We start from the raw sequence: 12,600 nt of genomic DNA, 5'->3' as shown, positions 1-12,600 counted from the left end.
TGTGTGCTTGTGCTTTGAATTCTGGAAAAGGAATTAATGATGTTCAAGTTCAGCATTTGGAATGAACTCCAGGCAAGAGATATTTTTCATTTTGAATAGTTTTCTAAAAATTGCTTTTGATTCTTAAACTGTATTAAGTAGTCGTTTCAGATGTTTACATAAATCAGAATTACAAATCTTAGGGGCTTAAAAACCATCTTGAATGTTAAATGTTTTCACAGAGCTGACTCATTTTCTGTTATCTGCTGAGGTCTGAGGCTGTTTGGTTTGTCTCCTGGAGAAAAGAATGCATTGTACTTGAAAAAAATGCAAATTCATAGGGATTTCCTTATTGTGGTTCGAGCTTAATATAGACCTAATAATGATTGGATCTTGCTATGTCTCAAATTGGAATGCTATTAGGAAGAGCTGAATCCAAATTGAATGGGTTTATAAGGACTGGGTGCATATTGAGGATACCCCAAGCTTATAATAAAACTTCATTGCAGCAAGTTTGCAAAAATGAATTCCTGTCTTTCAGCATGGTAGTAGAAGGTAACTATTCCTGAGGTACAGGTGTGCAGGAGCAGGACTCACCTGGTGATGTAGAATTTTGAGATTTTAACTGGCACTGAGATCCCAGGTTTGCTGAGAGCTGCTGGGCCAGTGCCTCATAGCAAAGGTTAACCATGTCCTGCTTGTAGCATAGCTGGCATGGGATGCAATGAATGTCTGCTACAGCACCTGCAGGACAGAGGCTTTTTAATCTGTGCTCTGCATCCCTCTTTTTGTTTAAGCATCCTAAATGTTGGATACAGCAGTAATCCAGGATGGCTAATGTAGAAAATTCAGAAGCTAACGTGCTGATCTTTGGTGGAAACCGCCCCAGCAATGGTCTCCATTCACTTTATAGGCTCAGGGGACTTTGATTTTTATCATCCAAAGTGAACCTCATGGTTCTGCTGAAGAATCCTCATCTGAGGTAGAGGTGAATATGGGCAGTGGTTGGTTAGTACAGACTCATTGTCTGAGAAGGGTGGAGGCTGCAGCTCAGCCTCTTGCCGTGATGATGAGCAGAGATCTTTGACAAGATGAAGTGATTGCTGCTCTTGCTCCCGGTGAACCTCACCACACTGCTGTGAGCTAGGAGCTAGTGGGCATTTGTGAAATTCAACTTGCTAATAGCTTCTTGCATGGGATGCTGCACAAGAGGCTGCACATGCCCAGCAACGCCACACTTGCATGTTCAAACCAGCATTTCCAAACAGCTTGTACTGTTCAGAGGGGTTGCTACATTCTCTTTTTGTCCCATGTGCTTCTCCTGGATAAGGGTTTGAACTACTGACCTGGATGAGATCCTTGCTCCTCTCATATGTAGGGTCTTTGGCCAGGAGAATTTTATTATGTCCTACATAGGGACGCAGTCTCTCGGGGGCATCTGGCAGAGCAGCCTATAGAGGCACATTTCTATTCTGGAGCTGGCTGTTAACCTGCAAGATGAGCAGCCCCATCACCACTCGTGCCTGCATTTGTGACGACGGTGGTGGTTTCTGTAACACCAGTGCCCAGAGGTGCCAGTACTACTGACAGCAGTGCCTGAATCCCATGCTCCAGCCTGCCCCAGGGCTAGCAGCCTGGCCTGGCCCAGCCCAAAGTGGGTGTGAAAATGCCCAGGGGCACAGCTGTAACGGCTTGGAAACCGAGGTAGAGGGGTGAGGTGAGAGCAGAGGTTGGTGCTGGGGTCAGGTAGCCGTGCGCCCTCCAAGGGACCATCACTGATACCATTGCTTGCACAGCCTTTGCTAAGGCTGGAATTTGGCCAGGATTAAGCTTGAATCGGGTAAGAGCTGTCTGGCTGGTGAATTTCCTTTTATGTCTATTGCCGAAGATTAGCATCAACATGCTTGTTGAACTTCATTGGCTTTTCACTTTTTTTGGTCATTTTTTTCTGCCACTGTGGGCAACAAATTGCAAGCTGGTGAATTCTCTTTCAAGTTGTCATTAAGCTTTTCAGGTCTTGAAATACTTGGTTTCAAACGCTCACATGCATAACTATTTAGAAAAGGACTTTCTCCTTCCAAAGTAGAAAATGTGGTAACAAGATTAGGATCATGTAACTGAAAAACCACGACTCGTGTCAGCTAAGGCTGGGTCTGAATTGAAATCTCTGTTGTGCCCTGTGAATATATTCAAAACCTGTGTTTCTGAGTGTATAATGGCTGAAAAATTGCACTCCAAGTGCAGTTTTATTCCAGAAATGCTTGTGTGAAACCTGTCTTAATTGCACCCCTGGTTTTGCTCCTTCTTGGCGGTGTTCCTGCCCCAGCTGGTGCTGAAGAGCTGGAGGACAGAACTGTCCCCATGCAAAGAGAGCAGGGCTGTCACCTGATTCTGTCTTCTCCTGGACAGGATCTCTGGAGCATTGAGATGTTGCACAGGTGTGGTGAAGGGCTTCGTTCACGCTATGGCAGCGCAGTATTTACAGTCCAGCAGTAAAAGCATTGGCTTGTAGTGTTTGCATTGGCTTCTAGGGCCGAGAGAAGCTGTTATATTCCCATTTCAAAACTGAGTGTTCACTCTCTTCAGCTGCTTTCTCTCTTTAGCTGCAGACCACAGGGAACAAAGCTGGTGTTTTTATAAAGCTTTTTCCCCCTCCTCCTCTTTAGAGTAGATCTGTATTTTTAGCATACTTACAAGCAAAAAGGACCCCAAATTGTTGGATGCAGCATTTAAATTTGTACTTTTATGTATGTAAATATTGAATCTAGCCCCTGTGAACAAGGCTGAGCTCTCCCTGGAAGCTGGGAGATGACTGTGTGCAGCCTCCTGTGCAGACTCTCCCCCGAAGGCAAGGAGATGGGACTGGAGTGAAGGTTCACAGCACAGCCTCCACTGCCTGGATTTCAGGATCACACTGTTCCAGAGTTAAGGATAAAATTCCCCTTTCCACCTTTATTCCCAAACCAGAATTTCCTGATCTCTCTTTGTCCAAAAGAGCCCTTTCAGCTTGGAGACTTCAGCACAGGAAGGTCTGGGGAGGTTGGTTTTCTGCTGTCCCTGCTTTGCATGGGACGATGTTGGGCTCTGCAGCCAGGGACGGCAGAATGAGCTGCAGGGGGGTCTCAGCGCCACCAAACAGCCTCTGGTTTAATTTTAAAAACGCTTTCTCTGCATTTATATGTATTTACATGCTTTAAAGCATTGAACAAAATGAAATTATCTATGATAAATGCGATAATCACACCAGAGTGGCACACACCAATGATGCAGGGAAGTGATGTGCCATTTCCAGCTTCAGCACCAGGAGGCACCAGGGCATCGCGTTCATCCCTCCCAACCGTGGGCAACGTTGTTGGGAGACGGTGGCAATTAACACATCCGGAACTGTGAGTTTTCCCCTTTTTTTAGATTTTTGCTGAGCCAATACATTGGAAGAATTGCCCCTCTGTGGGTTTGCTCGCGGCAGGGATAAAGCCCAGGCGTTTCAGCACAACCATGAGCTGGCTGAGGAGCAGCATCTTTTAAGGGCCAGACTCTCACTGGGGCTGGGCGGCGCCCATGGTACAGGTCAGGCCAGTGACAGCCCCGGCAGGCGGGAAAACACACACTTAGTCAGGGTTCAGGTCCTGCCTGTCCTCCCTCCCCTGTGCCGGGCTGTGCTGCTGATTCGTTTCCTGGTCACTCTCAAACTTCATCTGGTTCTTGAACAGCTGGAGGTAAAAGGGAGATTTATTTTTTTTCTCTTGAGAACTAGCACCAGATTCTTACACTTGTTTGAATGTGTGAGGATTCTGATGAACAATGGCTTTTGGAGTTGTTCTTTTCTAAAATGTCTTGCTTTTTATTACAGGCATAGCATCAGCCAGAGAAACCTGAGAATGCAAAAAGTGAATGGACTCCACATTCTATGCAGTTTTGCAGCATATAGAGTAATTTTTTCAATACAAAAGAGCTTCCAACTCACTCTGCAAGTTTAAGGTTCTAGAAGCAATTAAATACGTGGAGAGATACCACTTAAACAGACCCAACCTGGAGTAATTAAGTTTTTTCAGGGGGCTGTCCCGCTCTGGACTTTGATAATTCAGTGGCACCTTTCCCATTCTATAGCACCATCTTTTGAGGAGGCTCCCAGGAAAATACAGTCAGTTAATTACAGCCCACCAGTTCCTGTGATGAAAAGCAACAGAAGACCTACTTCCAGTAAGAAGATTCATCAAGAGGAAAGTGACCTGACTGCTCTGTCCTGGATTTCTCCAGAAGTGCTGTGGGAGCTCATGACAGAAATTCTTCTGGTGCTTTGCATTCCTGCAGGGCTCCTGGGTTTGTGTCTCTGGGCTTACATGAGCTGGATGTAGTCTGCAAGAAGTGTTGGTGGCAGTTCTGGCTGGCAGATGGGACATCTGGGTTGTATCAAAAAACTTCAAATTGGACTCCTAGACAAATGGTGAATTCTTCCTTTTCCTCCTTTTCTCTCGTTTTCCTAGGGAGGAAAGAGACTCAAGGTGTATGTAGCACTGACTTCGTGGGAGCCAGCTGTTTCATCCCTCTGTGCATCCAGTTCTCTTTTGATTTCAGTGAAATTTGACCAGAACAGAGAAGGAGGTTCAGCCATGTCCTTGGGAGCAGGGAAGATGTCCCATGTGCTCCTCTTCCCTGTGGCAGGTACTACAGAGATTCCCTCTGTCTCCCAGTCTGCTGTGTTCTCCAGGGCTGATGAACCCCAGCACAGCAGGAAAATCCTGGGCTGTGCCCACTGCTCAGTGCAACACAGGAGAGACTGAGTGAGAACCACTGATGGAACATTTCTTCTCTCATTTGAAGGACTTCAGTGGAATCTGCACAGACTTCTTTGGCAATCTGTCCATCTCGAAGGCTCCCAGCCCTGCTGCAGCTCCTGCCTGGTGGCAAAGCAAACTCAGCTGGTCTGGTATGGCCTCATTACACTGGATGAGGCTTTGTATGAAACTGTCAACATCAAACAAGGATGGATTGTAAACATAAAAAGGGCTGGTATGCAAAGATAGGATAACTAGCCATGTAGCATCTGGTGGATTTCAGATTGGTGCTGGATTAAAGGTAGTTTTTATTTTAATCTAGTCACTTAACTACTCTTCACACATCTTTGTCTCTCCTCTCTGAGAGTACACAAAGGACTCTATGGGCCAACCATAGAGTCACACCAACAGTTCTATGGCTGTTAGCAAATTGGCTATATGTAGTAAAACTGTGCTCAATCTATTACAAGTTTGAAAGGTTCCAGGTGTGGCATTTAAACTGAAAATTGCTTTATGTATTTTAAGTACTTATTGCTATAGTGACACCTTTGGAAATAAATCAGCATAATCTACACTGGTTTTAATTATTAAGGTGTTTTATGGTATAAGATTATTACACTGAATTAGTTTTACACCTACCTTTTAGGTGAATAAGACCGCACAAGCAGAATCTCTGTGAGCTGATTAGTAGCCAGATGTTAAACCTTGTTTAAGACACGACCATTTCATGGAGCAGAGACTGTCCTCATGTGGTGTGTCTCCTCTGCACTGCAATACAACAGTGATGCTTGAACTCCAGAGCAAGCAGGGGAATTCGCTACTGAGAGGAGATCTAAGACTGATGACTTTTAAGGTGGCTCCCTGCAAGATTCTTTCTTTCTGAGACCAGAGGGAGAGAATCACTGATGGATCAGAAGAAACATGTAAATACTGTCTAAGCACAATAGATTGATCCTGGGAATTAGAGCAGGCAGCTCTGCTCCTGTGCTTCTTGCCACAGCTGTCCAACCCTTTAATTACAATGGACTTCTGTAGCTACTGCTGCTGTACTGAGCACCTGCCATGAAAAGCCAGCCCAGCAGAGGCCACGCTTGAACCTCCCGTGTTAAACCTCCTAGGAGGCAGGTTTAACACGGAGCTTGCAGCAAATCCCAAAGGACGCATGGTGTGTCTCTGTATCACCACAGAGGCAAGCTAAACATTCTGCAAGAAACAGGAGTGCTTTGTTGCCAGTCTGCTCCAGCAGAGGAACAGCCTTGACAGAAACCCCCTTGGGGTCACCTCGGTTGTGATGGCACTGGTTCTGCCACAGATCTGCCCACAGGGAAGTGATGCAGATGGATGTTTGAGGAGGTGCCCTGTCACTGAGTGAGCGAGAAAGAAAATACACAAGCTGCTTTTGGTTTGTGCTTGGTATAACCTAGGTGAGATCAGCCAGGAAAGTGTTTTTCCTTGGACAACCTGGTGGAGAAAGCTGCGCGTCAGGAGTGCTTTGATGGCAGCTTGGTTCCTCCTGACCACCTGCTCACTCCTGTTTGTTTGGCCAATTTGTGCCAGCAGTATGAACCCTAACTCCTAAAGCTCCTAAGCCAACTGGGCTTTCCCCTGATCCTTTCCATCCCTGAAACCTGTGCATCTGTAAGTGAAGGAGTTAACCATTCTAGGCATTTCTGTTTGTTTTATCCAGGAAATTGAAACATGTGCTAAGAGGTATTGATTTTTCTCAGAATCAATGCCCGATTTATTGTTTTGCCTGGAAACTTGTTCAATTTGCTGGCTCCCAGCCACAGCTGCTGCTGTTTTGTATGGGATTCAGTGGGATGTTCCTAACCTGAGCGGAATAGATCATTCACAGGGACCTTCTGCTTCAGCTGCCCTGTTTATACATACACAGGATTTCCCATGCTCACTGTTTCCTTCAGTATATGAATATCTAACAAAAACACAGACCCAACTCTACGCTCTTCACTTGGAAAGCACAAGTGGTGGTGCTGGTGTGGACAGTGGCGACATCTCACCAGGGGTCCTGGGGATCTCCTTTCTGTGATCCCCCAGACATTTCCAGGCTTAACATCCAAACAAGATCATTCAAGAAGGACTTCCAAAGAGCTTCCATCAAATAACCAAAAGGAAGAAGTTTTCCTACCCATTAGCCCAAGGGGTTGGTGGTTTTGCAAACAGTTATATTTGTGGAGGGGAAAACCCCCAACCTATAAGAAACTAATAGAGGAAACCACCCAACTGGTTGCACTATGACTATTTTAATAAAAGAGAGTGGCAGCACCTGGAAAGCTGGAGCTGTGAGCTCATTTCTATTTCCTGGGTGGATCTGATGGAAAACGATGGCTTTGCAGAAGTCAGGATGGGCTCCTGAAGCCAGGCCATGCTGGGCAGGGCAGTCCCACGTTTTGGCCAAGGATGGCCCTGGGACACATGCAGCTGTCAGAGAGACAGGACACCTCTCACCTTAAGCACAGTTCTCCCCCTAAGAGGTGCCTTAGCTCTGCTCCACCTCTGTGGTGTCTCCTGACCCACTGCAGAGGCTGGGCTCTCACAGCACCTCCATGAAGCATCAGTCCACAGGGAAATCAGTCTGGGCCTCCCTTCAAATAAAGACAATATGCTCAGACTATGAAAAATGTGAGTTTGAAGCTGTGGATACTCTATTCAGAGCTGTCTTTGAGCAGAAGGATGGCAGCAGATGTCTGACCAAGGCAGAAGGGGACACACCGGCACAGCACTGAGCTCCAGGGGGCTCCTGGGGGCACTTACAAATGCTTTGAAGTATTTAGAAGACAATGATGAATTAACACGGTCTCTTTGCCACACATACTTCAGATTAATCTAATTTTCTTTAATACAGTGCCTGGCATGGTGGATAAAGGAGCAGCAGCAGCAGATGGAACATGTCTTCAGTAAATAGTTTGATACTGCCCCACACTCTGTTCTCATACACAAAACACTGTCAGTGCAGACTGACGTTAATTGATATGAGGTAGGTGCAAAACTTGCTTGGCAAGAACAGAAGTGTTTGAAAAGCCCTCTTGGGCTTAGTTTTGTTTGATATTTTCATTCATGGTTTGAATGATGAGATATAAGGTAGCTAGTAAAGGTTGCAGATGCTGCCTCCAGGCATCCTCATGGACAGGACTAAAATCCAAAATGAGAAACTGGAGGATGGATTCAAAAATCAATAGACTAAAATGGAAAATGAGTCTAGTACAAATTGCTTCTTTAAGGGACGAGAAGTGAGTTGCACATGTGAGAACAGGAGCATAAAGGCAGAGTAGAACCTGTGAGGCTGAGGCCCAAATGCATCCTAGACTGCTCCTGGCGCTGTGGGTGTGGTGTTGGTGTGGACAGTAGTGACATCTTCCCAGGGCTGCTGGGAATCTCCTTTCTGTGATCCCCCAGACCTTGGCAGGAGCATCCTCTGTGGCTGAGCAGGCTGTGTGCCTAAGCACAACATAAGGATTCAGACAAACTAACTCATTATCCTCGGAAATGCTACTGCAGGCTATTGGCAGATGTACTGGAATTATCAGTTAGGATTTTTAAGACTTTTAGACAGATCCCTGAGTATATTTGAATATATTTGAGTATACTGTTGTTGAAGGGGCTGGGGTACATGACTGCTTATGTTACTGCAGCCTTACCATGCCATGCTGCTGCCAATGGTGCATCTCTTCTGGAATTTTTTTCTTATAATTTGCTTAGGCCAAATGTCATTGTAAAGATTAGGATGGGAAAAGTGAATGGAGATTTTTTTAAATTTTTTTTTCTTTTTTTTTTGGTGGGTGTTGGCAGGCCTACTGCTTGCATTTTGTGGTCTGCTCTGGTCTCTTCTCTCTCTGCCACCCCAAAAAGTCTATATTTAACCTGGTAATGGGCTGAAGAAGAGCAAGAAGGAAGGTAAAAGGTACAGCAGTGTTTCTGCACATGGAACAATTGCAGAGATCCAAGCTGCTCAGCTGGAAAGAGATTACCCAAGTGCTCTAGGACAAAGCCTGTCTCTTTGACCTGGAGAAGATGAGAGATGATTCTCACTGCCTCTCCTGCTGCAAGCAGCAAAGGTGTCCGTGGTAGGGGATGGGAATGAAGCTGAAGGAAGGCATTTTTCTTACTGCTTGTGACTGAATCAGGCAGCCCACTGTGTAGTAGAAGTTTAAATGGGTCTGAAACACAACAGGAGAGATGTATGAGGGAAACACATGGTTTGCTGGAGACAAGCACAACTCCTGCCTCTGCCTTGAGCTGCAGAGAGCTGGGGGCTGTGGACCCTACTGTGGCCGCCTTGCCATGTAATGTGTGGCTGATAATCCTCTTTTTCTAAACATCTGCTGTAGGTCACTGCTGGAGACAGGATCATAGGCTGGTCTCTGCCTCAACTAACCTGCTTATGTGAAAGCCTGAGGCTTATTTCTGCTTCTCCACAGAAAAGTGAACTAGTACTTCAGAAAAAACTCTGTGTTCCCCCAAATAATGCACTTGTACAATAGAATTCAAAGCAGTTTCCCCTTGGGCTAATTACTTGTTTAGTGGCAAGTTTTGGTGGAGCTGTTTCCAAAATGAAGATCCTGACGATTTGATTTTGCCCCTAAATCAGTAGCGAGGCTCTCTCCACCTGGCTTCACCCTGGCCGGTTGATACTGAGAAATACTTTTATTTCCAGAAAGCTGACAGACATGTGCAGGTCACTGCTGGGCCTTGTGAGATCTATGAATGAGGACTTGCACAACAGCCTGAAAAGGACTGAGTGAGCAGGACCACAGCTCAGCCTCAGCTGGCTTGGGAGAGCCAAGGACGGAGCACAGACCATCGGAGAAGGTCCTTGTCGCTCACTGCAGGCTGTTGTGGGCTGGGCTGGCTGCCACTCCCCTGGCTGCTCTCACACGTCCTTTTCTAAATCTGGTGCTTTCCTGGTGACCTGCTTTGCTCTGGGTTAGCAGAGGGCATTTCTCTTCCACAGGCCATGTTCCATGTCTGAAAAATGCCCCAGGTTTGGACTGAAATGTGATGCAGTTCTGGCACCCTGTGCCAGCACAGGGTCCTGGGCTGGCAGCGGGGTGTGTGCATTGCCTGGCTGGTGCTTTACAGCCTCTGCTGCCTCAGTGAGAGAGATGGGTATCCGTATGTTCCCGCTCCTGCTACTTTCTAAACCCCAGGAAATGCCATTTGGACCCTCAGCATCCGCACTTAAAAATAAACAACCAGAGGAAGAATACAAGTCCAAAAAAATTTCTTAATTTATTGTAAATTCTCCTTTCATCTGTGCTGCAATTCCAGTGTTCTGCACATTAATAAATATACATTTGTTAAAAAAACCAAACAAACTTCCAGTGTCTAATCTGCCATAAAGCTTTTAAAAAGTCATAAAAATAGGTTTAATTTTTTTGTCATTAATACAACTGACCCTCATTTACTGCAACAATTCTGATCAAAATAAAAACTACCTACATCTCACTGGGACAAAATATACATACACAGATGTAAGAACAACTAGCATGGGTTATACACAATGCCTGAGCACACAGCCAAGTGCCAGACCCTTAAAACATTCAAAATTTTTTTCTGTCAGAAAATGTCACACAGTATGTTGCATAATCTTTAAAGGAACAGCATCCTTCCTCCCTCTCCCCTTCTAAAGGCTTCCTTGATACTTTTGAAAATGCATAGGAATATAATGAAACCAAGATTACAGTATACTGTTTTCATCTTTTCCTCAACTCTTGCATTTTATTTAGCCTGATTTTCTATTTCTTCCCTTTCACACACACATTTGCACAAACAATAGCCAGTATTTCCCCAAAAGGGCTGCTGTGGTGAGCACGGAGCTCCTGAAAGCCTTACTGGCAGAGAGCAGGCACAGCCACACCACTGTCATCCTTGGAGTCACATATTCCCACCACGAGGAGCCACTGGCTGAGCTCTGCCTAACACTGTTGGATGCAAACTTTTTCACATCTTACTCTTCCTTTTTTTTGTAAACATTGCAGGAAGGTGAAGACAGCAGACAGGTCACGCTTAACTTTCTGATACTTGTGAAACCAGCACATTTTGTGGGAAACGTGAAACCTTAAGCCTTCCATGTCCTTTTTGAAACACCAGGAAGGCCAGGGTTTTGTCAAAGAGCTGGACAGTGAAATCTGGACATCTTTAAAGTCTTCTATTTCTGCTTTGATTAGATGTGCTGAATCCAGTGAGAAGAGAGAAAAAAAAAATACTGCACCTGAGGCAGAACTTGCCCATGGAAGGAGGGCCCTCTCCCTGGGACATGCAGAGTGCTGGTTTGTTGCAGAGCCTGACCAAGGTAAAAACCTACCACACAACCACACCACTTAATTTTCTTGTTCTTGGTAAGGAAAATACTGATTTGACTTCTTCCAGACAAGGACTGAGTTGAAACCTTACACAAAGATATGCGTCCTGAAGTTCAGTTCCTGAACACGTCAATGAACTTGTGAGAAGAGATCAAACTACCAAAAAAATGCAGAAAACAAATTTTTGTGGGTTTTAGAAGGTTATGAGAAAAAGATACTGTGCCCTTAAAGTGTTCCAAAATCTGTTAACAAAACTTATAAATTATAGTCATGGATTTTGATGTAATTTACTGTATTACTTTGAAAACTGCATTGTGTCTGAAGGTGGCTTCCAGGCAAACCTCAGTTACTTATCAAACGCCAAATTCAAGTAAAATTGTGCAATGTTCATATAAAAAATATCAAAACATCTTTTTAATTGATTTCCTATTGTCAAATTAAGAAGATCAGTATAAATGTAAAATATACAAAGGAACTTTTTCTTTAGCAACACCATACAAAATATATAAAAGTATCTACACTTTTTATATATATATAAAGGATTTTTTTTTCTTAAGACGACGTGTCCGTAGGGGGGTGGACAGAGATGGTGGCATAGAAACCAAAGGACACTTGTTGGGATATTCCTCCTGGAGCCCAGCAGCCTCAAGGGTTCACACTACAGCCATCAAAACTCCACAAGAGACACGTCCTAGTGCTTGTCTTCAGGCTGATGGATTGCCTTATTGTAGGTCCTCTAGGATAACAATGTGTTTTTCCTTGGTTCTCCCCTGCAAAAAGCAACCCCTGCAGCACTGTCTGCACCGTGCACAGATATCCATCCAACACAGGGCATCCCTGCGGCCGTTTCCGTGTTTTCGGCACGGGTTCCTGCGGGAGGAGCGTACCACACAGCGCCCTTATTGCAAGTGCAGCCGGGCACTGTGGCTGTGCCAGGAGCAGTCAGGAGTCTGCCAGAACATGAAACCACGTGGGAATCAATGCCCACCTCATCCTCCTCACCGTGTGGCCTCTCTGATGAAGTCCGAGGCGGGCAGGCAGCGACGCCATGGCGAGGAGTCAGAACCGTGCAGAGGGGATCACAATTTCCTGATGGTTCAAATTGAAGTTTCATTACTGCCTCTGTTAGTGAGAAGAAGTGATCATGCAGGCTTAGGGTTAACAGGTACAGGCAAACTGCTCCACCCAAACCCACCTAATCCTTTTCAGCAAGGGCTCATGCCCTGTGAAGTTACCATGCCTTGCCAAACCAATGCTTGCAGGGGGGATGCTGTCTTGGAGGGGAAGACCACCTGAGAGAAACAGTTCCAGGTAGTACACAAGAGAAATGCTTTAGAGGAAGTTCTACAGAGAGTCTGTATTTGGCTAATGCTTCACTGAGGATGCAAGGTTCACATACAGATCTTACAAGCTGTTAGAAGCCTGGTGTATCGGACAGATTCGTGCAGTCTGCTGCCAACAGCAGAGCTTTCCATTACGCCAAAGGTGCATAGATAACACAGTTGCTTAGTGCAAGCTGGCCAGTT

At 45.4% G+C, this 12,600-nt stretch overlaps 1 protein-coding gene across 5 annotated transcripts in view; it reads right to left on the bottom strand.

Annotated features, from left to right (window-relative positions):
• Positions 1 to 9,982: 9,982 nt before the first annotated feature.
• Positions 9,983 to 12,600, bottom strand: part of CELSR1 (cadherin EGF LAG seven-pass G-type receptor 1) — a 168,411-nt gene continuing 165,793 nt past the window's right edge. For all 5 annotated transcript variants that reach the window (XM_042018283.1, XM_042018284.1, XM_042018280.1 and 2 more), the window contains exon 35: positions 9,983 to 12,196. In XM_042018283.1, the coding sequence (XP_041874217.1) occupies positions 12,172 to 12,196 (25 nt within the window). In that variant the 3' untranslated portion in view covers positions 9,983 to 12,171. The remainder of the gene's footprint in view (positions 12,197 to 12,600) is intronic.

This window comes from Corvus kubaryi, unplaced genomic scaffold (assembly GCF_017639235.1).
Source record: "Corvus kubaryi isolate FWS band 111438036 unplaced genomic scaffold, C.kubaryi_AGA036_p1.0 137, whole genome shotgun sequence".
Classification (NCBI taxonomy): domain Eukaryota; kingdom Metazoa; phylum Chordata; class Aves; order Passeriformes; family Corvidae; genus Corvus; species Corvus kubaryi.
This window is presented reverse-complemented; position numbering and strand designations above follow the sequence as displayed.